Source organism: Enhydra lutris, unplaced genomic scaffold, assembly GCF_002288905.1.
Source record: "Enhydra lutris kenyoni isolate GAN:26980312 unplaced genomic scaffold, ASM228890v2 scaffoldscaffold2, whole genome shotgun sequence".
Taxonomy (NCBI): Eukaryota; Metazoa; Chordata; class Mammalia; order Carnivora; family Mustelidae; genus Enhydra; species Enhydra lutris.
Genome location: NW_019154086.1, coordinates 5,221,222 through 5,249,097, shown reverse-complemented (window position 1 = coordinate 5,249,097; position 27,876 = coordinate 5,221,222). Strand labels below are relative to the sequence as shown.

Below are 27,876 nucleotides of genomic sequence, written 5' to 3'. Positions count from 1 at the left end.
ATGGCTGCCTCGCTGCAGCCCCATCCCAAGTCTGGCATCTAGCACCATGGCCACATCCCGAAGTGCCCCCAAGCTCTCCACCACCACGGTCAAAGGGCTGCCTTACCCTGTAGTCGGGGGGGAGGATGTGGCACGAGGTGGAAGAGGTAGACAGGATGATAGGGCAGAAGATGAGGGAAGGGCAGGAGGAAAGGAAGGAAAAGGAGCTGGAGGAGAGAATGTCACCAGAGGAAACCAAGGAGCAGATTCAACAGTTGCCAGAGAAGCGTTTGGGCTAATGGGAAGAGAAGCACCAGCTATTTTTTTTTTTTTTGCAGCTCGAGGAAAAGGAATTTTTCCATGAGGAAGAAAAACAGAGACCAGAGGAGCAGAGTGCCCTGACCCCTGTGATGTCAACTTTATACCTGCAGAGCTTGACTGGTGCATCAAAACTCATCTCCTTGGCCTGGGAAGATGTAGTGACCCCAGCACCCTCGAGGACCCCAGTGGGCCTGGCCTGGTGGCTGCTTTTGTAGAGGGACCCCAGAGCATGGGCAATTCCAGGGTCCAGGCAGTGCCAAGGGGACTGCTCAGTGCCCACCTGACTCAGGGCCCACGCAGCCTACCTCAGTCCTGTGAGCAGCTCAGAGCACAGGCGCGCTTCCTGCAGCGTGGTCCTGGTCTCAGCCACAGCCACTGCCTGACGCCACGCATGGCCACGTTCAGATGACCCAGTCAAGGCTGTCAGAGCTTTTTGTGGCCTGTGTCTATTAGCTTTCCTGGGTTGCTGACTTCTTCAGTTCCATTCTGGGACCAATGAGGCAAGAGCAAAACCCAAGGAACTCACGTGTCCGTCTCAAGGTTTCTAGCCAGCCTGCCTTCCCTTCTCCATTTCTGTCTTCTTCTGTCTGCTTTACACATAATATCCAGGGGTTTTAGTTGTACTTTGCAGGAGAAATCAGGCAAAGTGTGTCTATGCCATCTTCCTAGAAGTGAAAGTCATTGTTTTTGATGGCTAAATATGCATGGCATATAGTTCATTAACCGGTCTCTCTTTGATAGCATTGAGGTTGTTTCAAGGGTGTTTTTGTTGTTGTTGTTGTTGTTTTTTTGGGAGGGGCTATTAAAATAATGACAAAAGGAAGAGATGATTTTTTTTTAAGAGTTTATTTATCTGAGATAGTGAGCCAGAGATCACAAGCAGAGGGAGCTGCAGAGGCAGAGGGAGAAGTAGGCTCCCCATTAAGCAGGGAGTGGACATGTGGGGCTCGATCCCAGGACCCTGGAATCATGACCTGAGCGGAAGGCAGATGCTTAACTGACTGAGCCACCCAGGTGCCAAGGAATAGATGTTCTTGTTCTTTGAGGGTGTAGGGATGGAAAATGGGAAGAGAGGCAGAAGACAGTGTAGGAGAGAGTTCTGGGTTCTCGTGCTAATATATGCATAGGATAAAATTCCTGACTGGAATTGCTGGGTCAAAGAACATGTGCATTTTAATTCATCATATTGTCAAAATATATTCAAAAAGGTTATACTAATTTAAACTCCCACCAGCAAAAGAATATGTTTTTTTCCTGAGTATTGTCAAGTTTTCTGATATTTGATCACCTGATTGAGAAGTCTTCTCTTTTTTATGTGCTTCCTTTCCTTTCTCTATCAGATCCAAAGTGGGACTTGTGCCTTTTTTATTTTCTTGATGTCTTCAAGGACCCAGCACCATGCTACATACCATAATAGTTATCTGTTTATTGTTGATAGTTTTAGCACTTCCAATAAAGGATTAGAGCTGGTCATAGAGAATTCTGGCAAAGTTTCATGACTTCAAATAAAATACACAACTTCACAAGATTTTACAAGTAAGTGTTCTTCAGAATGTTGTCTGTAGATTAACCTGAATCAGAATCACACAGAATGGAAAGTCTAACACCATGTGCCGCCTGATATGATGGCTTGAAGAGGATCCTTCACACCCTAAATGTAATATTCTTGCCAAAAATGTTGACATTGAACCTAATAATGAGGGAACAATCAGACAAATTAAAAGTGTGGGATGTACTAAAACAAAGAAATGAAACCAAACTGCTCTGGAATCTTCACAAATGTGAATGTCCTAGAAGACGGAAAAAAACAAGCAAACCAGATTAACGAGATCGTAGGAAATGCAAGCACATAGCACATACACATATACACATTATACATATACCTGTAATAGTCTTTCTAATGAGAAAATTCCTTCTCCAAGGGGGTGTACTGTTCTAGATTAAAAGAGGCTACAGAGACAGACTCACTAAATATTATGCGTAACCCTTGCTTGGGGCCTACATTTTATTTATTTTATTTAAGGCTATAAAGTACATTATTGGGACACTTGAGAAGTGTTGACTATGGATAGTTTTGAAGATATTATTTTAATAGTAAACTTGGGGGGATATAATGATATTCTTGTGATTCCCTGGAAGGAGAATGGCTTTATTTTTGGATGTAGTGTCAAGTAGTAGGAGTCAAGTATCACTACTATGTCAGTGATTTGCAGAAAGCTCAAAAAAAAAAAAAAAAGTCATAAAACTGAGAGAGAGCAAATGTAGTAAAAGGTTAACAATTGATAAGTATGACAAAGATTTGGTGTTCATTTCTTTATTCTTGCAACTCTTCCTTAGGTTTTTGAGTTTTTCAAAACAAAAAGTGGGCTCCGCTTCAGATCCAATCCCCTGAATCTGGGTTGGAGGGCAGAGCTCACTTCTACAGGCATTCCAAGTAGAACTTCCCATTGATATTTATTCATGCTACAGTTTTGGATGCACCGATTTGAAGTATAATACTGTATTTTTATTTTAGTCTTTATGAAGGTAGAGCTAAAAAACAAAAAACAAAAAACAACAACCCTCCATATCTTGGCTACACAATAGAATTTAAGAACATTGGGTTAACAGATTTAAATCCAGTCCTTATATACAGCTTCTACAGTCCTTTCTGTGGTCCTCCTCAATTTTCACTATTTCCTTCAACTCTCTGAATCTTTACTTATCTCTATGCAAATGGTTTTCAGAGTTATTGTGAAGGATGTGTCCGTGAGTGCCGCCCTTCACACTGCATCAGAGGAACCACCTACATTCCTGCAGAAGCTAGCCTCTTGTTTCCTCCAGCACCGAAATAATAGAGGTGAGTAGCTATCCAGCTATCTTATTCTATCCAGCTCAAGGCAATTCTTAAACACTTGAATGACAGATGTAGGGACAAGCATGTATTATATTGTGTTTACTAAACAATAAATGACACTAATAAATAATAAATGAGTTAAAGATCCAAACACATACCTTAACGAATGTTTGCATCTCTATAGCTTATCAAGACGCTGCTTTAAATGCCTGTAACTTAAGATCAACTGATGGACTTGAAATAATGTAAGAACCTTGAAGGAATACATGGTACTTTGCAGAAGAAGCCATCACTATCAGCATAAAGCCTACTGTTTCTAAAATTTTTTGAACTGACAAATTCATAGTAATTCCATCATTAGTGAACGATGGCTTACGATTGGTAGCTGGGTTTAGAGTTGTCAGTTGTGGCTATTGAAGAGTAGAAATGGCCTCACATGATCCAGGTTAGCTAAGAAGTAGTTGCAGTGGACTTTGAGAAGGCTCTAATTTTAAATCTAAGGAAAGTAGAAAGTTTATCTTAGCCACAAAAAAATATGCTCTCTGTTGATGGCAAACTTTGTTAATATGTGCATTTTGGATCTTTAACTCATCTATTACCTAATGGTGTTTCGTAAGCTGATACAGATGTGGTAAACAAAGCATTCGTTGGAAATACATTGTAGGGTTGCAGGTGCAGTGGGTTTGGATTTTGACTAGATTTTTGATTAGGAAGCTTTTTTTTTTAAGATTTTATTTATTTATTTGAAAGAGAGAGTGAGAGACAGCGTGACAGAGCATGAGAGGGGAGGTCAGAGAGAGAAGCAGACTCCCTATGGAGCTGGGAGCCTGATGAGGGACTTGATCCCAAGACTCTGGGATCACCACCTGAGCCGAAGGCAGTCTAACCAACTTAGCCACCCAGGCGCCCCAGGAAGATTTTTTAAAACCTTGAAACCCCTTCAGCAACTGTGACCTAAACAAGAATTTAGCCCTTGTTTATTTCCTTTTAAGAGAGTCTGGAAATCCTCCACAGCCTGTAACAGTAGTACTAAAGCTAAAGAAAACAGTCAACAATAGGTGTTAATTGTTGATTGATTTCACCCTGTGATTGATTGGTTTCACCCTAAAGACTCCAGTGAGACTAAATGGTTGGTCATTTTTCTGATTTAGTATTTCGTTTGGTTTCTCAGACCCCAGAAGGGTTTTAGTAGGTTTTAGATGAGACAATAAAGATCTTTGACCTCCATTCTCAGAAAATATCTGGTGTTATATCTGAATTTGAACATTATTATAGGGAGATGGATAAGGAGCAGTATCCCTAAACTGAGACCCATGTCTACTTTGTCATCTTGGTGTCACTTTATGTCAGAGTTCCTGGCACAATAATAATTTTTTGAAAAACATGTATTTAGAGTCAACTATCATACACAGATACAGAAAATTATATCAACTTTTCCAGTTAGCAGCCCTTAGGTGGCCGTCTGAATTAATGAGAAAATGCTTCCCTGGTAATATCTTGCAGTGTGGGTAGTGTTTTCAAGTTAAGTGACTAAATGCATTGGGCCTAACCCAGGCCTGGGTCAGGGCTACAGTTGAAAACCTCTGGGTCTTAAAGAATCGTTTAATTTTATTTAAGCGGCAAGGGTTGTATTGCTCTCAATTTCCATTAAACCAACATGCATTAGGTATTAAGCAATTAAAGTTCAAAGCCTTTTGGAAAATAATGAGCAGTATAGATCAGAATCACAATCTATCTAGTCCCAAAGGGGCATGGAGCTATCTGCCGGAAGCGTCCATTTAAATTCCTGCGTTACAAGAAAAATCACTCCTTAGCTGTTAACCCTTTGCAAAAGTTCACAATGATTTTATCGGGCATTCCCCACACGCAAAAATTATTAGTTTTATTTTAAAAAGAGAACGAGGGAAGACCAGAGGCAGCATAGGGAGAACAGAGATGGTTACTCCAGAGACAATTTGCAAAGGACACTGCACGGTTTTTCCTCGCTGGGCACAATGTACTACGGTACGCCGGATTTTCTGGGACGTGCTGGGTGGCCGACATTTTCCCTAGCAGGGAGTTTCACACTTTTAAGATGTGAAGAGATGTTAAACGCTCAGCTAAAGGGCAGGCAGCCCTTTACCGTCCAATTAAACAGCGGTGGGAGCCGGAGGAACAACCCCATTTCTTCTCCCCAGTGCAGAGCGCGGCCGGGTCTCCGCCGCGGCCCCGAGCGCCGGAGGCGGACGGCAAGCTCGGCCCCACGGACTCGCGGGGAAACGCCGGCCGCCCAACACGCAGCCGCCCCAGGCTTCCGCCTCCCGGTCCCGCTCGGTTCGCCAGCCCGGCCGCCTCTGCTTCAGGGACGTGGAAACCCCGTAGGAGCGGGGCGGGCGGGGAGCGCGGTTTGGCCACCACTTGCTGCAATATTCTTCCGCCGCAAGGCAAAGAGTCCCAACCTTCCCCCAAGACCCTGGGATTTCCAGCGGCCCTGTAAGATCGAGAAATCACCAAATTTGGATTTTCCCACCCACCCGTTTAGGATATTTTCTGAGGTAAGGACCCCAGGATCACAATTTGGTGGATGGCCGAAGAGCGACGAGAAAATTCCTCCGCAGAAAACGGGTTCCGGCCGCGAGCCTATAAAAAACGGGTGGCGCGGTACCGCTGTCTTTCCAGTCGGGCGCTGAGTGGTTCTTCGGATCATGTCTGGTGGCTCCGCGGATTATAACAGGTATGGCGCCTTCTCGGCGGTGCTAATTTGTGGTGAAGGTCATTTGACAGCAGCGGAGATGGTAGTGGACGGCGTGGAGGCAGTGAGCGCTGGGTTCATAGGCGTTTAGCGCCCCTCTGCCCTTCGAGAAGCTTCCATGATGGGTAGGGTCTGGATTGCGGGGAGACTAGGGTAGAAAAACGGGGTGGTTGGAGGGTGTCTTTTTTTTCTCCCGAAGACGCTTTGAAATCCTGGCCCTTTCCCATGCCCGTACGGAGCACGTTTAGTTAAAGCGGTGGCGCAGTCCGCAGTCGACAGTGTAACGGGGCCCGAAGCTTTATTGGCGGCGGAAGGCGCGAGTTTCAGTGCTCGACTTTAGGTGGGGCAAGGGGGGAGGGTGACAGCGACGCTCGCTCGCCCAGTCCCCAAGGCGGAAGGGACCGCGCCGGCAACGGGATCCCTGCGAACCGTTGGCATAGCTCTCGCCAGGCCTCGGCCCGCGTCAATCACCCCGGCTTGCGCAGTGTAAGGGGCGGAGCTCAGCGCGTGGAGCTCTCGCGAGAAGGTCTGCCGCCGAGACGGGAGCGCCTGGCGCTCGGGCCTGGGGTGGGGGAGGGCCGGCGTCCGTGGGGCCTTTCCTGGGCGTCCCCCGTTGCCGGCCTTCCGGGCGGGCGTGCAGGGAACATTATGTTCCCTGCGCCGCCAGCTTCCTTTACTGCCTTGGGGTGTGCACGTGCAGGGGAGGGTGGCCGGATGAGACCGGCTTATAATAGGGCTCTCCCCTCCTGTGTAGTTAATTAAGATGGCTGGGGAAAGGGATGTTCTCTAACTGCAGTATTCTTGTCTTCAGAGAACATGGAGGCCCAGAGGGAATGGACCCCGATGGTGTCATCGAGGTAAGAGTGTGTGTTGATTTTGAAACGTTGGAAAGGTGAGCTCGTTCATCCCATTTATTCAGTCTTTTTTATATGTAATTTGCAGAGCAACTGGAATGAGATTGTTGATAACTTTGACGATATGAATTTAAAGGAGTCTCTTCTTCGGGGCATCTATGCTTATGGTTTTGAGAAGCCTTCAGCTATTCAACAGAGAGCTATTATTCCTTGTATTAAAGGTAAAAGAACTAGTCAGTACTTTTTAAAAATGAATTAACTGTTCTACATAGACCTGGACCATAAAAGGGAAAATAACTTCTGGGGGACTAGCACCTGTTTGTATTCCTTAAAGTGAAATGATGGCAATCATCTTTCGGGACTGACCTGAAATGAAGAGAATACTCATTGCTGATCACTTGATTATTTGGGCATAATTAATGTTCCAAACGGAATACATGGTGTGAACTAGAAGTGGCGGTTTGATGTGGGATCGGTAAATATGTATCCTACTTTTTTTAGGGTATGATGTGATTGCTCAAGCTCAGTCAGGTACTGGCAAGACAGCCACATTTGCTATTTCCATCCTGCAACAGTTGGAGATTGAGTTCAAGGAGACCCAAGCACTAGTATTGGCCCCCACCAGAGAACTGGCTCAACAGGTATTGATAGTGTAGTTCAAAAAAACTGCTTGCGTGTTGCATAGGTTTCAGGTTTCACAACTGTGAAGAATTTAAAACTTAGTATAAATTGGTCCTGTCAGTAGGAGCCCTCCTTTTAAATGTCCATGCATGCAGGGAGTTTTTGTCGAAAGTTAAAAATAGGAACTGGGTGTGCAGGTATGGTTTGCAGGGTTGTGTGACAGATTTGAGAAACCAAAGCTTTTCAGGGTGGACTAGATCTGTTCCCATTTTTAAGTTTGAATGCAGTTGTGCAACATGAAAACTGCAGTGACATGTTATCATTTGACTGTCTCAGTAGTTTGTGATGCATCTGTTGCATGCTATGTTTTCAAAGCTCACTGCTATATTGGCTTTGAAGTAAAACCTTGCTAATAAAACTAGGTTTTAAGGTCAAGAGGACATCAGGTCCAGTACTTCGGGAAAAACTAAAGTATCAACAAGTTGTCTTAGATGTAATTGCAGAGTTCCACTACCTACATCTACCTTCCTACACAATGAAAAGCAGTGTAGGAAATAATTTAACTAAAATCAATTAACCTAGCTGGTATCTGGGGCAACAGGATCTCAAGTTTGACAAGGCACAAGGAAGAGACACGATAAGGGAATTTTATTATGAAGCAGTTAGATCAGTCTGTATTTTAAGCTTGGAAGCAGTTAAATATCGTGCATGCATAGAAGCTATTTGCAGACCAGATATTTGCCATTATGCTTTGGAAGTTTAATCACAGCCTCTAATTCTCCTGGATAATAATTAAGGGTTTTGGCTTTTAGATCCAAAAGGTAATTTTGGCCCTTGGCGACTATATGGGAGCAACTTGTCATGCCTGCATTGGTGGAACCAATGTTCGGAATGAAATGCAAAAACTGCAGGCTGAAGCACCACACATTGTTGTTGGTACACCAGGGAGAGTATTTGATATGTTAAACAGAAGATACCTTTGTAAGTATTGTTCATTGAGAGTATAATTTGTTTGTATTACTAGAAATTGAAAACTTAGTGTCCCTGCGCATCTAGAGCTGATAGTATGTATGGCTTTCTTTGTCAGCTCCAAAATGGATCAAAATGTTTGTTTTGGATGAAGCAGATGAAATGTTGAGCCGAGGGTTTAAGGATCAAATCTATGAGATTTTCCAAAAATTAAATACAAGTATTCAGGTGAGCTTTAATTTTACTCTGTCCTATAGTAGGTTGGGGCTTAGGTTTAATGCAGGTTACATACAGTACACCTGATGTATTTTTCCTCCCCCTGCTTAAAGCAGTTGGTGCATAATAACTACATGATTTCATAGCAAGGCAAAAACACTGGGTCTCAAACAGTGTGAGTATTTTAAAGTTGTGCTCTCTGTGTGACAATATAATCATTGTTTTTTTTAAGGTTGTGTTGCTTTCTGCCACAATGCCAACTGATGTATTGGAAGTGACCAAAAAATTTATGAGAGATCCAATTCGAATTCTGGTGAAAAAGGAAGAATTGACCCTTGAAGGAATCAAACAGTTTTACATTAATGTTGAAAGAGAGGTAATTTATCTAATTACTAAACATTAACATGTAGTTTATTCTTTAACCTTCTTGTATAAGCACTGTGCTAAAATTGCAGAAACTAGGATTGTCTTAGTTTTTGTAATAATGCTAGCAGAGTACACACAAGAAGAAAAGTAACTGCACTAGATTGTAAAGACTGGGGTGGACCTCTTTCTTAATGTCCAGTGTCCTTAGTCTTAAGATTTGGTGCAATATGTCTTGGGATAGGCCTAACAGAATGAATTTCTAATTTACATGGGTTGGAAGCTAGATTTTAATAACTGTTAACTTTGAAAAATTATAGGAATGGAAGTTGGATACTCTTTGTGACTTGTACGAGACACTGACGATTACTCAGGCTGTTATTTTTCTCAATACAAGGCGCAAGGTGGACTGGCTCACTGAGAAAATGCATGCCAGGGACTTCACAGTTTCTGCTCTGGTAAGAGGTGTTCTGGTAGTGATAATTGTATTTTCATTAAAGCAGGATATAGACTACAATATAGCTGTTAAGTGCTGTGTTGTCGTTCCCCCTGCTCAAAATAAAGTTGTTTCTTAACTATACCTGTCTGCTATACCTCTGTAGCAGCCAGGGACGCTTGGTCTCATACATGTCAGTAAAAATCAAATAGTTGATTTGGCTGGTGATTCTTGATTTAAGGTTTGTTCATTTGCAGCATGGTGACATGGACCAGAAGGAAAGAGATGTTATCATGAGGGAATTCAGATCAGGGTCAAGCCGTGTTTTGATCACTACTGATTTGTTGGTAAGTCTCTTAACTATTCTTTTCAGCCTACCAAAAGTTTGTTTTGGGGGGAAGGTTTTTTGATAACCTTTACCAGCTTGGGCTCTTTGGGAGAGAAAAGAAAAGACCACACTCCACAGTGGGCTATACCACTAAATATAGTTCACTACTATTTTGTGGCCTACATTACATAGCTATCTAGTTTAAATTAGAATTTGAACACCATACCATTGTGTTTCAGGCTCGTGGGATTGATGTGCAACAAGTGTCATTGGTTATAAACTATGATCTACCTACCAATCGTGAAAACTATATTCACAGGTGAGTAGGTGGCATTTTGGTTGTTACTATATTGGTAAAATGAATTCATGTGTGGTTTTTCTATGGACTGATTTGTTTGAAAGGTAACTTCGTATCAGGGAAGCAAAAAGATTTAACTAGGTAAGGTAGAACTAAAATGGTATTTGGGAAGATTGGTCATCTGCAGTGGGAAAACACTTGTAAATGTTACCCAAATTGTGGACTTAACTACATACAGATCAGGTTGTTTAGATCTGTTGGTCTTAGCTTACTTTTGAGTTTTTAGTGAAGTTCTTGTGTCCATGTGCTTTCTTGGTGATTCCTCTGTAGTTGGGATTTTCTTGGTGTTGTCTGGTAGCAATTTGAGCAGTCCCTGGTTTAGTTATAGTGGCTTTATCCCTAAGTAAATTGAACTGTACTTTGTTATATGATGTAAAAAAAGACTTTTTAAAAAATACAGGAGTCGATAGCAGCAGTTGATGACGAGATGGCGCTCAGAAACGGCGTTGACGTAATTTAGGACGTGGAATCATAAGCGAAACAGCACACTGTTTGAATAAAGAGCGAGTCGGTATTTATATTTGTTTTTCTTTTGTCATGATTATTTGATATTTTTAAGTTGCTCCAGCCAAGGCATTTTTGTATGTATGTTAGGTGGTTTGTGTTGTCTGGTTTCTATCAGGAAGGTAGAAAGCTGTTTGGAGGTAAACACGTTTTGAGTAATTTTGAGTTACAACGTGTGAAACTGAGCAAAAAAGCAGTGATAAGTTTGGGTTACCATACCAAATACTTGTTGTCCCACTGGAAAAAGTAAGTTTTAGACAATAGTTAACCTTGCAGCATTTGTATTTACAGTTTACAGTTCCAGAGGTGCGTCGAAATGGATTACATAACTGTTCTTTTTGTTTTATCCCTGGTGTTTACATCTGTCCCAGGCTGACATCTGCTCTTGGCTGGCCCACTTTGGTATGGGCTTTAATTTCACGACCCCAAACACAATACTGTCATCTGCTTTAAAAGTAATGCTCAAGACACCTGATAAAATCTCATTTTGCAGCCAGACAAGCCTTGAATCCTTTTGGCACTAACTGCAAAGGAAGATTTTTTTCTCTAGATATTGATTAGCAGCTAGTGCGCTCCAATTAGAAGCACGAACTATAACCCTTACTAAGTAAACCGCAGCTGATGGTTAACAAGTGGATCATCATGTTCAATAGTTCATCCATATGTGAGGAGTAACATTCTAACTGCTCTGATTTCTTTTTCTTACACAGAATTGGCAGAGGGGGTCGATTTGGGAGGAAAGGTGTGGCTATAAACTTTGTTACTGAAGAAGACAAGAGGATTCTTCGTGACATTGAGACTTTCTACAATACTACAGTGGAGGAAATGCCCATGAATGTGGCTGACCTTATTTAATTCCTGGGATGAGATAGTTTTGAATGCAGTGCTCGCTGTTGCTGAATAGGCGATCACAACGTGCATTGTGCTTCTTTCTTTGGGAATATTTGAATCTTGTCTCAATGCTCATAACGGATCAGAAATACAGATTTTGATAGCAAAGCGACGTTAGTCGTGAGCTCTTGTGAGGAGAGGCATTGGCTTTATCCTCTTTAGAGTTAGACTGTTGGGGTTGGGTATAAAAGATGGGGTCTGTAAAATCTTTCTTTCTTAGAAATTTATTTCCTAGTTCTGTAGAAATGGTTGTATTAGATGTTCTCTATCATTTAATAATATACTTGTGGACTAAAAGATATAAGTGCTGTATAAAATCAGCCAATTATGTTAAACTAGCATATCTGCCTTTATTGTGTTTGTCATTAGCCTGAAGAGAAAGGCCTTTAAAATTGATTTTTTTTTTTTTTTTTAGAAAGCATTTGAATGCATTTTGTTTGGTATTGTATTTATTCAATAAAGTATTTAATTAGTGCTAAGTGTGAACTGGACCCTGTTGCTAAGCCCCAGCAAGCAATCATATCCTAGGTAGGGTTAAACCCCCAGTAAAATTGCCATATTGCACATGTCTTAATGAAGTTTGAATGTTAAATAAATTGTATATTCACTTTAAAGGTGCTTTGGTCATTTTTATTTTTATCAGATCATACTTTAAAAACTGAAATCTTAGAAAAATCACTTCAGCAATTCTGAGTTAACTGCTGCATCACTGTCGCACAGAGGCTGATCAATTGTAGATGTTCATCAGCACCATCTGCTAAGCATTTGTCTACTTCCTGTAAGAAAATTAAAAAGTTAGGAAAATCTCCCTTTGGGTTGTGTTTAACACATTTTGCTGAAATGTGCAGAAGTGTCTACTTACGGCAAGTTTTTCTGTGATAATGGATTTCTGTTTATCAGAAAGGTTATCATTTTCTACCACCACATCGTGAAATTGATTTACAAGCTGAGTTGCTGCATGACCCTCATCAATTAAGTCCTGCAAGAGAGTTGAATTTGGTATGCTCATTTACTTTTTTTCCCTTCCCCAAAGTTAACCAGTAAAGTGACTGACTTTTACCACAGCTTCTAGTTTGTCAAATGAGCCACTCTGACACGCAGCAAATATTCCATCAATTGTCTCCGCTGGTATTACCTAAAGTTTGGGAAGGCAAAGGATGAGAACTTTGGAAGAGCCTCATGCTCCTGTCATGAGCTCCAGGAAGCTATTGAAATAAGCTCTCCAGGTAGCTGTAACCTTTTAATCCTGATTCAGACCATCTTTAGTCACTACCATGTAATAGTGATGCATTTTGATTTTAAGAAATTAATGTCTCTGTGATATATACAGAATTTTCTTTGCTTCTGATGAGTTTCAAGTTTGGGACCATGATGGAACAAGAATAGCTAATCTGGTCAGTGGGTGAGCAGCTAAAAACTGTGGCCGATGGTTCGCACCCAAGTGGTTCTAACTTCCTTAGCAGTGGCTAACATCTGTTTACTAGCTTAAAAAGGGAATTAAGGGAAGTGCCCCCTTTCCTAGTAAAGATGCCACTAACAAGATTGCTTTTAGAAAGTCCATAATACCCAGAAGGTAAAGGGGACTAATGCTATCAATTTCATGATGGTATGAAAAATACCTAAGGAACTAAGTCTTGAAAAAGTAGTAGGGATCCTACTAGTAGTAGAGCTGAACCCTGACATAAGCGATTTCTCTAAATGGGATACTGCCCCTTTATATATGACCCTTGGTCAGATTTCGAAGAACAGGAATATCCATTAAATCTCAACTGCCATGTTCCTGAAGTGTTGCATTGCTTCCAGGTTATTTCCTTATTACACTGTTTCTAGCATAGTACTTGGCACATGCTATAAACTAAATGCCCTCAAGATTCATGTTAAAAATCCCTACTGAGAACTTTGGGAAGTTGGTTGGGTTGGGAGAACAGAACCCCCATGAAGGGGATTAGTGCCCTTTAAAGGTTTTCTGCCAGAAAGAATGCAGTTGAGTCTGAACTAGGAGTCTATGTACTAAGAAGTTATTCCTCACCAGATACTCAATACAGGTATCTTGATCTTGGACTGCCCAGCCTCCAGAACTGGGATATTTGTTTATAAGCCACTCAGCCTATGGTATTTTGTTAAAGCTGCCTGAATTGATTAAACCAGCACATCAGCATTCTGAATACATTCTGTTAGTTGAAAATTTTCTAAAAGTCCCAAGCCCAACCAAAAATTTTAGAGTATCTAGTGTTCTTACCCCAGCAATGTCTGTAATCACCTTCTCTGTGATCTCCTTTCCACCTGTTAATCGGGTAGCGCTTTGAAGAAATGTAATGGCTTTTCTTAAATCTCCTTCTGACACTTTAACAAGATAAGCTATTCCCTGAAAAGAAAAAAAAAAATTTTTTTAACCTGCAATGGATGGTCAAGTTAGACTTTTTGACTTTAATAAAAGTGGAAAAACACAGTTTTAGCCTAGAGCTAGTGGGATAATTATTTTCAGTTTTAAGGGAATGTTAATCAGTCCTATGATGGCAGAATTCATGGAGACCGCATCAGTCCAGTGGAAGGCTAGAGATCTCTTGCCTTCAAAAGAAATTTGCAAAGACAAATGTTCCATATTTCTAATCCTATTTTCTGGAATACAAAAAGCAAAGACAATTCAAATTGCAGTAAAATTCTGTTAAAATGAATAAGGCCTACATATCCTCTTTCTGTACCAAAATTTCATCAGCAAATTCACTCCTTAAGGAAACAGTAGCTAGGACACTAAAATCTCACCATTGTGCAGATTTGTTATTGGAGAATTTGCATTATGTGTATGAAGTATGCCCTAGTTCTGGCTCTCTGAAATACTGATAATAAAGTTCAACCTATAATTCCTAGACATTCCAAATGTTGCCCTTTTAGCTTAACTTTGCCTGAAGTCATCAGAAATTAAAGTACCACATGTGATACTTTCAGGACCTATTATGAATTCATCAAAGGAATCATAATTATAATATTTGTAGTAATTACCTCATTGCTAATTTTGACATGTTCTTTATCAGCAATGTCTAGTAATCGCTGCTGCTGAATTTTATCTGACAGTGGTTTGAATCGGAATTTAGAACATCTAGACGTCAGAGGTTCAATTATTCTGTAAGATATTAAGGAAAAAAAAGTCAGTGTCTAAAGATTTTCCCCATTTTTATCAATGAACTCATATTTTTCAACAAATCAAGATTCGATGGAGGAGAAATTACTATAGTCTTAAAACATTATTTCCATTTCTTCCTCTCCCTAATTAAGGTTATCAAAACAAGGCTGCCTAGCATCTATCTTTAAGGCAATATACATACCGACTGACATAGTTACAGATGAGACAGAATCTCGTGGTTTTAGACTCCTTCTCCATGGTACGTCGTAAAGCTGCCTGAGCAGCTGAGGTCATAGAATCTGCCTCATCCAGAATCACAATCTTAAAAGGAGGACATGGCTTCCCACTGATTCAGAGAAACAAGAGTTATAATTCATATATCATCACCAAAATCTAATTTTAGAACACTCTCATTGTCCCAAAAAGAAACCCCATGCCCATCACGCCTTCCAATTCTCCCAGCTGTAGGCAATCATGGATCTCTACATTATGTTTCCACAGATCTGCCTGTTCTGCACACTGCATATAAATGGATTAATAAGTTGTATTTTGTGATTGGCTTCTTTCACTTAGCATGCTTTCAAGGTTCATCTATGTGGTAGTATATCATTACTTCATTCCTTTTCATTGCTAAATAATATGGCAAAACGATATACCACATTTCATTCATTCATTCATAGGTTGATGGATAGTTGGGTGGTTTACATGTTTTGACTACTATGACTAACACTGCAATGAACATTTTTTAACATGTTTTGAGTAGACCTATGGTTTCATTTCTTGTGGGTATACACCTAGGCTATGTTTAACTTTTAGAGGACCTGCCAAACTATTTTCAAAATGTCTGTACCATTTTACATTCCAACCAGCGAAGTATAAGGGTTCCAATTTCTCTACATTCTTGCCAGGATGTTGTCTTTTTGCTAAGAGCCATCCTAGTATGCATAAAGTCGTATCTCATCATGGTTTTGATTTGCATTACTCCATGGCTAATGGAGCTTTATGAGCCTTTTGTATAGAACACATTCCACAGGAAATGTGTTCCAAGACCCCAGCAGATGCCTGAAGCCCTGGATGGTATCGAACAGTATATAAATATATAGGCCATGTTTTTCCTCTACACACATACCTATGAAAAAGTTCAGTTTATAAATCAGGCACAGTAAGAGATTAACAACAATAATAATGAAACAGAACAATTTTAACAATATAGTATAATAAAAGTTATGCAACTGCAGTCTCTCAGAATATCTTATTGGACTATACTCCCCCCTTCTTGTGATGTGAGATGGTAAAATGCCTATGTGATGAGACAAAGTGATATATGACACAGGCACTGTGATGTTAGTCTACTATTAATGACCTGATGATTATGTCAGAAGGTGAATCATTTGCTCTGGCCTTCAGCTGAGTGTAGGCAACTGAACCCATGGAAACTGACTAAAATCATAGCTAAAGGGGGACCACTATATCTTCTTTGGTATAATGTCTACTCAATTCCTTTGCCTTTTAAATTGGATTTTTCTCTTGATTATTAAAATGGATGAGTTCTTTATATACTCTCGATGGAAGTCCCTTATCAAATATAGGATATATATGCATTGTCAATCCAAGGTAGATAATCAAAAATCAGTCATTCACCTTCTACAAATTCTAAAGTGTGCTCCAATAAGAATTTAAATATATGCCAGGTTCCAAAAAATTAATCTTAGAACTTTGCCACATAAGGATTATAAGTAGCTGACTGAACATCCCTGTTTAACTCAGGGAAGTCCTATTTAAATTATTAGTAATACTTCCTCTTTTAATCTAAAAGTGTCCCAGTTAGTACAATAACTTACATGGTCACCCTAATTAGGAAGTATATACTGAAGCTTAAGATATCTAACAGAACTTTTTTTTATAACACAATAACAAAAATCAGGATTTTTTTACTAGCAGCGTACCACCAAACTACCAAATCTGATTAATAAATACTCCTTAGACAAAAACGTAAGTTCAAAACACTTGATACCTAAACAATTTAAAACTAGGTATTATAATGGAAAGGTCATTTCTGAGTTTTAATAATTTAGATAAAGGGGTGCCTGGCTGGCTCAGTAGAGCATGAAATTCTTAATCTTGGGGTTGTAAGTTTGAGTCCCATGTTGCTTGTAGAGATTACTAAAAAAATAGAATAAAAAAACCCATATGCTCTAAAATAAAAAAGGAGTTGGACAGGGGTGCCTGGGTGGCTCAGTGGGTTAAGGCCTCTGCCTTTGGCTCAGGTCGTGATCCCAGGGTCCTGGGATTGAGCCCCACATCGGGCTCTCTGCTCTGTGGAGAGCCTGCTTCCCCCCTCTCTCTGTCTGCTTCTCTACCTACTTGTGATCTCTGTCTGTCAAATAAATAAATAAAATCTTAAAAAAAAAAAAAAAAAAAAGAGTTGGACATTTGGCAGAAGCATGTATTTTAAACAAATGCAATGACATGGTATGAAGAAGGAAAAGTGAGCTTTACTTACTCTGAACGACTTCCTGACACAGTTAATTGAGCAAAATTCTTCACTTTTTCTCTAACTACTTGTATTCCACGTTCATCGGATGCATTTAACTCAAGAACTCTTAATCGAAAAAGTTCAGGCCTATGTCAATGAAACGAATACGAAAAATAATAGAGCATATGAATAACTGAGATTTGAACCACATTTTAACAACTGCATTCTGTAGTAATTTAAAACTACCTAGTAAACACTAGACAGAAGGCATGCAATCACTTTTGTGTTTTTTATTTTGTACAGACATGCAGGGTTTTTTTCCATAAAGTTTAAAAAACAGGTAGATGGTATCATGAATTCATAAAACTTTAAATCAATTTTCCACTTAAGATTATATCATGAACATCTTGCCACATTATCAGAACCACTGTAGTTACCATTTTAGTAACAATATTACATTCTATCCTATGACTGTACCATCATTTACTTAATTTAACACTCTATTGTTAGATATTTTAAATAGTTTTAAATATGGTACAATTCTAAATAATGCTGTAATAGAGTCTATTTTCAATTGTTTCCATTAGGTAGCTTGCTATAAGGACTATTACTGGATTAAAACATAAACAGGTTTTTTTTTTAAGTGAGTTTTTAAAAAACAATTATTAAAAGTAGCTCACCATTAGGCTGAGAAATCAAAATTAAAATAACTGGCACACCCTGTCAAGTCTTCGTTTTTAAAACTTCCCTCTACTTTACTATACACAGATATATTTTTTAGTTAAAAAAACAAGAGTTGGGACTTAGTTTTGTCTTTAGTTTTCCTAAACACCATGCTATCCTCCTAAGCATTTTTTTATGGGCACAATCATAAAGCTCTGTGCATATATTCTCCATTTTAAAAACCACATATACTATGAAATGTGGAATTCATAATTAAATTTAGTTCTATAAGGACAAACATTATTTTTAACAGGGTATTTTAATAATTATCTAATTTGGACGGACCTTCTCTCAAAGAACTATTAACAAACTACTTGGGTTTCATTATGACTACATTACTAAAACGGATTCAGGTTGTTTCTGAGCTGTGGAATAATCAAAAAAGCTCTTTTATAATTTCCTTGAGAAATAAAAATTGCTGTCAAAATAATAAAGTATTAGGTTCACAGCATTTTCCCCTTTTTTTCTTCCTTTACATTTCAATAGAACTAATTATCTGCAAATATTTGGTGGTTTCAGAGGCATCTGATTATTTTCACATGTAAGATTTCAGATGTATCCTTTGACCATATGCCTGATACCAAAGTTCTGGATAAATTCAAGATAGTCTTTGGTACACTTGATCTTAGTCAAAAGGCCAAGAAGAGATCAAGACAGACTTTGCTATTGGTGCATGTTTTAGAGATGTAATACCTGGGCCGATATATATCATATAAATACACACACACACACACACACACACATACATACATACATACATACATACATATATATGAAAGTCTCCTCTACATTGGTAAGGCAAGACAGTCAATCCTGGAAGAAGAATCTAAGAAAATGGCTCACAGAGTACCTGGAATTCTGCATCAACCACTACATACTCTGCTAACACTCAAGATACTTGAGGGCAAGGAGCTGGCCTAGCCACTTGAGGCAGAGCTTGGAGAGGCCAGAGCAAGAAAGAACTCTAGAAGGAGTGGTGTGGGGTCATTAGCATGAGACACAGCAGAACCTATCACACAAAGATACAAATGTGAACATAGCTATTCAGGGAGTGATGAAAGTATTGGCATGACTAAAGACAGAGTCTTTGGGTTCCGAAATCAAACTGAAAAAGTTAAAGTGATGAAAAAAATCATGAGGCTTCCTATGTTGTAGTACATTCAAACGTTTGAATAAGGTCTAGAATGAAGTTTACAAAAGATGTAAGCAAGCTTATGTACTGGATGGGAGGAACTGGAAATGGTCCCACTGAATTAATAAAAAATACAGAAATAATCACCTTACAGAGAAACCAAATACAAACTTTTAGTTAAAGAAGTTTAGTTAAAGAAGTTAAAGAAGCAGAGATTTTTGGTGTCGAGTCTTTTAAAAAAAGAGAGATTTCAACTTACCCAAAAAGCTCTCTAGCTGCTGCCAAAATAGTGGATGTTTTTCCAGTTCCAGGTGGCCCATAAAACAAGAGATTAGGGAGCTGTAGAAGTTAAGTTTTATTTTTTAAAAATTGTATTCTGGTACAAACAGATCAAAGTGATGACTGAAAATCTTTATGGAACAGTGCAACAACTCCTCTAATAGGGCACATATCTGATTACAAATATTTCTTAATATAACCCGTAGCACACTATTAGCAGTTGTGAATCCTGCTTTTTCACATAATACTATACTTTCCCCCCAAAAATGTCTGTCTAACATCTTAAGCTGAAGCAATATTTATGACTGTCCTATACCCAATATACCTAGGTGAAGTTTTCAGTACAAATTAGAAACCTGTCTTTCTTCTTTTAAAAGGTTTCATTTTTAAGTAATCTCTACACCCATCGTGGGCTTGAACTCACAACCCTGAGATCATGAGTGCAAAGCTCCACCGACTAAGCGAGCCAGGGCACCTCGAAACCCCTTTTTTTCTGAAGGGAATCTCACGCTTCTATCTGTTCCCTATCCCACCCATCTGCTCAGGATTGGGCAAGATTTTCTATTCTATAAAGATGTCCATTGCTTCAAGGGGGAAACAGACCAAAGGAGAACTTCAGCTTGGCTAATACAGAGGGAAAAGGAATGAAACAGACTTCTCAGGGCTCTGGATGAGCTGATGTTCCAAGAGTAGGGGGAAAAAAAAAGAGTTTACTTAGTGCCTGGCAGGACTCTATTCCATGATTATATACCCTGTAGGGAAGCCCACATCTATCAGGGAGAATTAATTACAGGAAGAAAGGGTAAGAGTAAATCACTAATTACCTTCTTTTCTACCTCAAATCTCACTAGCTTGGCTCCTATCAAGCAGGCAACTAATCTGTGGTACAGACTGATGAATGTACCAAATTCTACTGAGCTGTCATAAAACCGTACTCCTCAGTATGTCCTCTCACATAAAGCAACACTGCGCGTGGGACGCTAGGCGGCAGTTTACTTGCTTCCATTCTCGCCTCACCCCCGAGCTTCCCATCCACTCCTCACCCAAATTAGATGCCACCCTGCTTGCTACTTAAGACTATTCACTGCTTTCACACTCCACCCAGAAAAACCAAACCAGACAAACAAAAACCAACCTGTCCTTATGGACATCCATGATCTGCTCACCTTTCCAGGCTCCGATGTACAATGAACTCCAGCTAAGCACTTTGCGGCCTATACTGTCCCCCAGGAGCTAGGGTCTGACTGCTTTTTTTCTGCTTCCCCAGCTTCTACTGCATTACAAGTCAGAAGCCTTCCCTGACCCCCCAGTCTAACGTGGAACTCCTCTGTTACTCTCTTGTCAGTCTTTGTTGCACTTAATTCAACTTGCAATTATTTATTTATATACATTAATTTGCAATTATTGTTCTTTAGTGTTTTGGTTTAATTATAAAATACCTGTCTACCTCGCTAGATGGTAAGCTTACGGTCAAGAACCTTATTTGTTCTATTTGCAATTGTATTCTCAGCATCTTGTGTAGTACCCAACATGTGCCCAATAAATAAACCAATATACAGATAAATATATTAATTGAAGACTATTACATTATGCTGTTACATAGCATACAGCTTAAGATACAGGCTAGGAGTTTCACTACTTAAAAACAAACACCAAAGAACCTCCTAAGCTTTTTGACTGGTTTTGGTATCGGGGTAACGTTGGCCTTATGGAACAAATTTGGAAGTTTTCCTTCCTCTTCTATTTTTTGGAATAGCTTGAGAAGAATAGGTATTAACTCTTCTTTAAATATTTAGTTGAGTTCACCTGTGAAGCCGCCTGGTCCTTGGCTTTTGGCTGCTGGGAGTTTTTGATTATCGATTCAATTTTATTACTAATAATCAGTCTATTCAAATTTTCTATTTCTTCCTGATTCAGTTTTGGAAGATTGTATGTTTCTAGAAATTTATCCATTTCTTCTAGGTTGTCCAGCTTGTTGGTATATACTTTTCCATAATATTCTCTTATAATTCTTTGTATTTCTGTGGTGTCATTTGCTATTTCTCTTCCTTCATTTCTGATTTTGAGTCCTCTCTTTTTCTTGATGAATCTGGTTTTAAAGATCTATCAATTTTGTTTATCTTTTCAAAGAACCATCTAGGTTTTGTTTTAAGATTTTATTTATTTGAGAGAGAGAGAAAGAGAGCAAGAGAGAGGATGAGCAGGGAGGTGGGGAGAAGGAGAAGCAGGCTCCCTGCTGAGCCAGAAGTCTGATGTGGGGCTTGATCCTAGGGTCATGATCTGAACTGAAGGCAGACGCTTAATAGACTGAGCCACCCAGAAGCCCCTCAAAGAAGCAGCTCTTGGTTTCACTGATCTTTTCTATTGTTTCTTCTTCTCTATTTCACTTATTTCCATTCTAATCTTTATTATTTCTTCCTTTTGGTAGCTTTGGGCTAGTCAGTTTGGGTATGCCAATTATATTAAAAAAAATTCCTAGGCTTCCTCATCTTTAACTATTATTTTGATTCATGCATACCTCAATATTTGTAATAATTCATCCATATAACTATCACATATGGTAACTTAAATTCTTTAAAACATGGTAAAATTATTAAAGCTCACATTATATAACAGTGATATATATGGTACACTCAAGAACTGTATGTGGAATACTAGTTCTTAAAATTGATTTCTGAAAATTATCTATTGTAATTCTACCTTAAAATCTTTTAATGTAAATGAAAGAGTGCTCACTTCAGCAGCACATACACTAAAGGAAATGAAAGAATAAATTATTTTTCTGTACTCTGTAGAGTTTAAAAAATTAGTTCATCTTTAAGTTTTACAAAACTAGGTCTGAAAAGAAACATATTAAGAAAGTGTTTTAAAAGAGAAAGTTCTTAATTCAGCCTTGTAAGATAGATGGTATAGTCAAGAACAGGATCATAATCCCACTACATTTGCCTCAAGGGTTCAGAATACTACCAATTAAAATACATCTTGTCCTGTAATCTGTGTAATTATTACTATACAATTAAATTGTATATTATAAAATCAAAATGTAAAGATATTTGGATCAAATCAAAACAAAAATTGGCAAAGAAAAAGATTTTATTATTTTTTTTTAAAGATTTATTTATTTATTTGACAGAGAGAGAGATCACAAGTAGGCAGAGGCAGGCAGAAGGAGAGGGAGAAGCAGGCTCTCTGCTGAGCAGGGAGTCCGATTCAGGGCTCGATCCCAGGACCCTTGGATCATGACCTGAGTTGAAGGCAGCTGCCTAACTGACCGAGCCACCCAGGCGCCCCCCAAAAAAGATTTTATTTTTTTATAAGATTTTTATTTATTTGACAGAGAGAGAGAGAGAGAGAGAGCATGCACAAGTAGGAAGAGTGGCAGGAAGAGAGAGAGGGAGAAGCAGGCTCTCCACTGAGCAGGGAGCCCGAAGCAGGGCTCAATCCCAGGGATCATGACCCAAGCTGAAGGCAGCCATTTAACGGACTGAGCTGCCCAGGCACCCCAAAAAAGGATTTTAAATAGTTTAATAAATATAACTTCTTTCAAAATATGTACTATTATAGTGTAATTCCAGGAAGTGAATAATGGCAGCAAAAGCCCAAAGAACCTCTAATTCAAAGTAGCCAGGTTGAAAGGAAGGAAGCAAATCTTCCTTGGGAATAAAGCAAAAACCACACCTTACTTTTATCTCAACTTTTCCCCTTCTTTCATTGAGCTCTTAAAGCAATTCATCATATATAATTTTAAGCTGCTAATTCTTCTGAAAGGGTTATCTTGTCTCTAACTCTTCTACAATGCAAGTCATTCAAGAGTTTTTTTTATGCCACATTTGGACAGCAGGAGACACAATGCTATAACCAGAATTAAATACTCATTTTTTTGTATTGTAGTTCAAACCAAATCCCAACATTAGGTGAGCAATTATACTTTCAAAGAATCTGACTCTTCTTTATAGCACATATTATTATCTATTATTTTCTTATTTATTGGGCTTCCACATGTATTCTGCTTCTCCCCACCAAAAATCAAAGTTCACGAGAAAAGAAACCCTGTATGTCTTATTCAATGGTCTCTACTTAAGTACTACATAACAATGCCCTAAGTAAATAATTCTTCAGTAAATAATTGTTGAACTCATTATCATTGTACAAATAGTTATCAAAGGCCTACTGTATATACAGCTAGTATTTAAGGGGGGGCAGGCATTTGATTATCAAAGGAAGGAAAAGAATGAGTAAATTAAAACTTAAATCTCCCAATGACATGAAACATCATCTGCCACTCACATCAGCTCCTTCTAAAGACTTTTTTAGCACTGCAACCACTTCTTCCTGGAAAGCAACTTCATCCACACATTTTGGGCGACTGGAAAAAAGCCCAGAGATTATTTAGCATATTATAGTAGCCACAGAAATGTCTTAAGTGTTCTTTTAACTAAAACATCAAGATAATTCTCATATATTGGTAATAAAATGAGAAACTTTCATAACTGGAAGCAGGTGGAAACACCATTTATATTTACCTTAAGGTAATACATACTGAAGTAGTGAAGTCATTTTTCTCTTTATAAATGCAATTTGCATCTATAATACTTACAAAAATTAAGCAAAAAGATTTTATTGCACCACAGATGTCAACTGGTGAAAAATTTAAAGTGAACACTTGCCTAGAAAGTACTGTATTTTGACAAGATCATGCATTTAAGCTGAAAAGGAAGAACCATTTAATAACCTCAGGATAGGCAACTATTTTGGTTAATACAGTTAATTGATTAATACCAATTTCATCCATCACCTAACTGCACAAAAAATGCCTATCTAGTGACTTGATTGAGGGCTAACTAAGTAACAAGTTTAACCAAGATGAAGAATAATAACATACATTTTTCATCTTACAACATTAAACTGGTGATTTTAAGAGAAGCTGGAACAAATTTCCACTCCTAATCCCAAGATAGGTATTGTGCTTACTTAGCTAGCCAGAAGCTCTTCTTTGATTTATACATTTCTAATCAATCAAGTCAATGCCAGGTAGGAATTTTAGGTCAGATAATGTTTTCTAAGGAAACCAGTGTAAGTTATAAACTAGGGTTTCAGATTCAAATACCTGCAGGGGCCAGGGAGAAAACAAGAGTAAAAGAAGGCAGAGTATAAGGCAAGAGAAAACAGAAGGAACTATGGTAAACTGAGGAACATATGACCTTTCCAGAATGAGAAGCAGTACTCAGATCCATCTAACTGTTGTCAAGTGAGAACCTGCATCTAGTTCTGCCTAATCTCTTGAGAAGCTGAAAAATCTACTTTTTTTCCCTTTGTATAATTTATTTTTTTAATTAAAAATCTAGATTTTTATGTGAAATTTCGTATTTTAAAAATCATTTTTGGTGCCAAACAAAACACATGAGGGTCTTATTTGACCTGTACATAAGCCACAAACTTCTGATAATAATTGAGGCAACACCAGGGGTTACAACTACTTGTCATATTATCACTTAGCTGACTGAAATTTAATTAGCCACTTCAAGTGTTTTTGCCAGAAATGTATAAGCAAAACTCAACAATTTCCACTCGTCTGTAATGAAAGAGGTAACAGATTATTTGGACTTACGTTGAACTCCTGACCAAGAGCTTATGGCCACATTCTAAATTCTGTTTTCTCTTGCTATATCTTAATCCGTAAAGCCTGAGTTATAGGAAAGACCTTTGTTCATCTTTAAAATAATTAAGCTAGATCATTTGATGGTACTTTTAGTTACAAGGTTTTAGGACTTAACATTTTGGGGTGATTTCCAAGGACATCTAAACAAAGTAAATCATCCTCCTCTTAAGTAACAGCAACAAAAAAAGTGACTAAAAACTGGTTAGAGAAATAATTTATTAACTATGTCAAGAAAAATACAAGCATTCTTACTATTTTTCCACCCATGGGACAGGTTTGGTTTTCTTGTTCTCTCCACTGCTTCCAACTGTGGCAGCTACTCCTCGATCCTTCAGCGGTGGTTTAGTACTAACAGATGTGCCTTTTAGAAAAGCCTGCATGGTTACTTCACCCTGACCAGAATTAAGACAGAAAAGGAAAAGTTCTTTTGAAATCATTCAAGAAAGCACATCTAGCACACTTAACCTTGTGCAAAATATTCCAACAATTACTTACCAAATAAAGGTCATCACCTCATGACCTAGCATCCTCTAAATGTTTTGTACTGAGAGCTACAGGGACAATTAAAGAGGCCAAAGTGCTTAAGGAACTTAGAATCTATTTATTGTGAGAGTTACAGATCAAAGATAAATCTTACGACTGAAAATTTTTTAAGAGTTCCACACTTTTTGACAAATATGTCATTAGTGACCAAACTGTCCGTGGGCTTCTACAGTCTCTTCCATTCCAGTCATGGACCTAGCTCTAGCTCAGACCCTGGAATGGACTAAGCAATGAGGAGTGCTGGGACCACAAATAAGAACTTCCATTTCTTTTTCTGGACCAAGAGCTCCACTCAAGGGCCTGTTTTACTGATAGAGCCAATACTGCCTTCAGAACATGTTCTGGGGGGAGGGTTGGGCTGGGGATTGTTCTGTTAAAATGAAAACAGCTCTTTTGTTAGTAACATGCTCATTGGAAGAATTCAAAACAAAGAGAACAAGTATGAGTTGTTTTAAAAAGGCATACAAAATCTCACCCAAAAGATAACTACTATTAACACTCATGCAGGGGCGTCTGGGTGGCTCAGTCCTTAAGCGTCTGCCTTCAGCTCAGGACATGATCTCAGGGTTCCAGGATCTAAGCCCTGCATCTGGCTCCTTGCTCTGAGTAGCCTGCTTCTGCCTGTCCCACTCCCCCTGCTTGTGTTCCCTCTCTAGCTGTCTCCCTCTCTGCCAAATAAATTAAAAAACAAACAAACAAACAAAAAAAAAAAACTAAACAAAACAAAACAACAAAAAACACTCATGTAAACTTTCTTCCAGGCAGCAGAAGGCTGTTTTAGGGACAGAAAAGTATCATGAGCTTGCCTGAAAATCCCTGGCATCTGTGGCAATTCTACTTTTTTCACTGCCTTTCCCCAGTGGCACGAGCAGTAACTAGTACACAACAGATGTTCCATATCATCTGGTGACTGAATTACCATTTATAAGACTCAGCTTCCCGCGCTGTAAAAGGAGGTAGGGCCCATTCAGTAAGACATCTAATAAAAGATTAAATCAATAAAAGTTAAATAAAAGAATTGTGAAAGCCCTCATGCACTGTTGGTGGGGATGTAAATTGGTGCAGACACTATGAGAAACAATTTCCTCAATATGGAGTTTCCTCAAAATACTAAAAAGAGTTACCATATGATCCAGCAGTTCCACTACTGGGTATCTATCCAGAAAAAAGAATAAAACCAAACCTAAAATCATTAATTCAAAAAGACATATGCACCCCTATGTTCAATGCAACACTACAAAAGGCAAGTTATGGAGACAATCGAAGTGTTCATCAATGGATGAATGGATAACGATGTGATACACACATGTTAAGCCATAAAAAAAATGAAATCTTGCCATTTGTGGCAACATGGATGGACCTTGCAGGTATTATACTAATGAAATAGACAAGTCAGAAGGACAAACACTGCATGGTTTCACTTACACGTGTAATCTAAAAAACAAAGCGGACAAAAACCCAGACTCATAGATACATAGAACAAACTGGTGCTTGTCAGAAGCGACGGGGCAAAAAGGAGGAAAGGAGTGAAGAAGTACAAACTTTCAGTTATAAAATAAGTAAGTCACAGAATATAATGTACAGCATAGGGTATATACTAAATAATTTCACAAACGTCTAATAACTGTTGTACACCTGAAACTTATTTGTATGTCAATTAGACTCCACTTTATTTAAAACACACACACACACACACACACACACACACACACACACACACACACACGAAGCACACCCCTGGGCACACACACTTTCGTGCTTGGATTTGGATACTCAATAAATGAATGGCTAACAGCTGTAAACAGCCAAGCTTTTTAACGTAGTTGGATCACCCATCCCTGCCACAGGATGCAGTAATTACTTAAGAGGACTACCGCCCAAAACAGGGCTCTGAAAGATGCTGCACAGAGCTACCATTTTCGCGAACGAGTGGGGAGACACCGCAGGGGCATCGAGGGCGCAGGAGCTGAGGAGAGCGAAGGCTACCCTCACAATTCCTCCGGCTGATCACCTGTTATCCCCAGCTCCCCGTACTCCCGGGCACTGCCTGGGCCTTTCAGCCTCTTGTCTCCCGAGATTGGACGCTGCCGGCTCGTCCCCAGAGCTTCAGGGACAGAGAAAAGGTGGGGTGGTCGCCAAGTCTTAGCTCCGTTCCCAAGTGTGAGACTCTCGGGCCTAGGAAGCCCCGAGCCGCCACACCGGGCGACACTTACATTAGCCGCCACGAGCACGGTCGCCCCGGTTCCCGCCACCGAGAAGCGGGCGAAAAGCAGGGCGGGAATACGCGGGCATGGAGCGCGTCACTTCCGGCCCGTCGGGCGCGCTTCCGGGGCGCGGAGACGCTGGCTCGAGCTCCGTGTTCTGTGCACAGGTGAGACGGGCTTTAGGGACACCTAGACTGGAGCGAGAATGACTTAGGAGGGGTAAATAAAGTTGCAGCTGGTCTCGTGCATCCCTCCGACTGGAGGCCGCGGGACAAGGGAGCTCTGAACTTGACCGACGCGGAGGAGCCGCCGGGACTACGGACCCGGCGTGC

The 27,876-nt window shown here is 39.5% G+C and overlaps 2 protein-coding genes across 11 annotated transcripts; one reads left to right on the top strand and one right to left on the bottom strand.

The window, feature by feature from the left end:
• LOC111152235 (eukaryotic translation initiation factor 4A2) lies at positions 1–12,021 on the top strand. Of its 8 annotated transcripts, none has more exons than XR_002640915.1 (12): positions 5,603–5,849; positions 6,679–6,724; positions 6,810–6,942; positions 7,223–7,362; positions 8,155–8,323; positions 8,430–8,539; positions 8,760–8,903; positions 9,211–9,348; positions 9,584–9,673; positions 9,894–9,973; positions 10,413–10,519; positions 11,227–12,021. XR_002640915.1 is itself a non-coding variant. In XM_022510695.1 (11 exons), the coding sequence occupies exons 1-11, from the start codon at positions 1–3 to the stop codon at positions 11,369–11,371; spliced, it is 1,224 nt and encodes a 407-aa protein (XP_022366403.1). In that variant the 3' UTR covers positions 11,372–12,021. The 8 variants fall into 8 exon arrangements, 6 of the variants coding, with proteins under 6 accessions (XP_022366403.1, XP_022366376.1, XP_022366419.1 ...); XR_002640914.1 differs by having other exon boundaries at positions 10,413–10,523; XM_022510695.1 differs by lacking the exons at positions 5,603–5,849; positions 10,413–10,519 and adding an exon at positions 1–29.
• Positions 11,866–27,592, bottom strand: LOC111152270 (replication factor C subunit 4). 3 transcript variants are annotated; one of them, XM_022510731.1, is made up of 11 exons: positions 27,554–27,592; positions 25,050–25,189; positions 23,426–23,504; positions 19,119–19,198; positions 17,032–17,151; positions 14,731–14,874; positions 14,408–14,528; positions 13,647–13,772; positions 12,462–12,542; positions 12,270–12,386; positions 11,866–12,183 (listed from the first exon to the last, which is right to left on the bottom strand). In XM_022510731.1, the coding sequence occupies exons 2-11, from the start codon at positions 25,175–25,177 to the stop codon at positions 12,088–12,090; spliced, it is 1,092 nt and encodes a 363-aa protein (XP_022366439.1). In that variant the 5' UTR covers positions 25,178–25,189; positions 27,554–27,592; the 3' UTR covers positions 11,866–12,087. The 3 variants fall into 3 exon arrangements, with proteins under 3 accessions (XP_022366439.1, XP_022366456.1, XP_022366448.1); XM_022510748.1 differs by lacking the exon at positions 27,554–27,592 and adding an exon at positions 27,352–27,528 and having other exon boundaries at positions 11,866–12,179; XM_022510740.1 differs by lacking the exon at positions 27,554–27,592 and adding an exon at positions 27,352–27,528 and having other exon boundaries at positions 12,016–12,183.
• Positions 27,593–27,876: the final 284 nt, after the last annotated feature.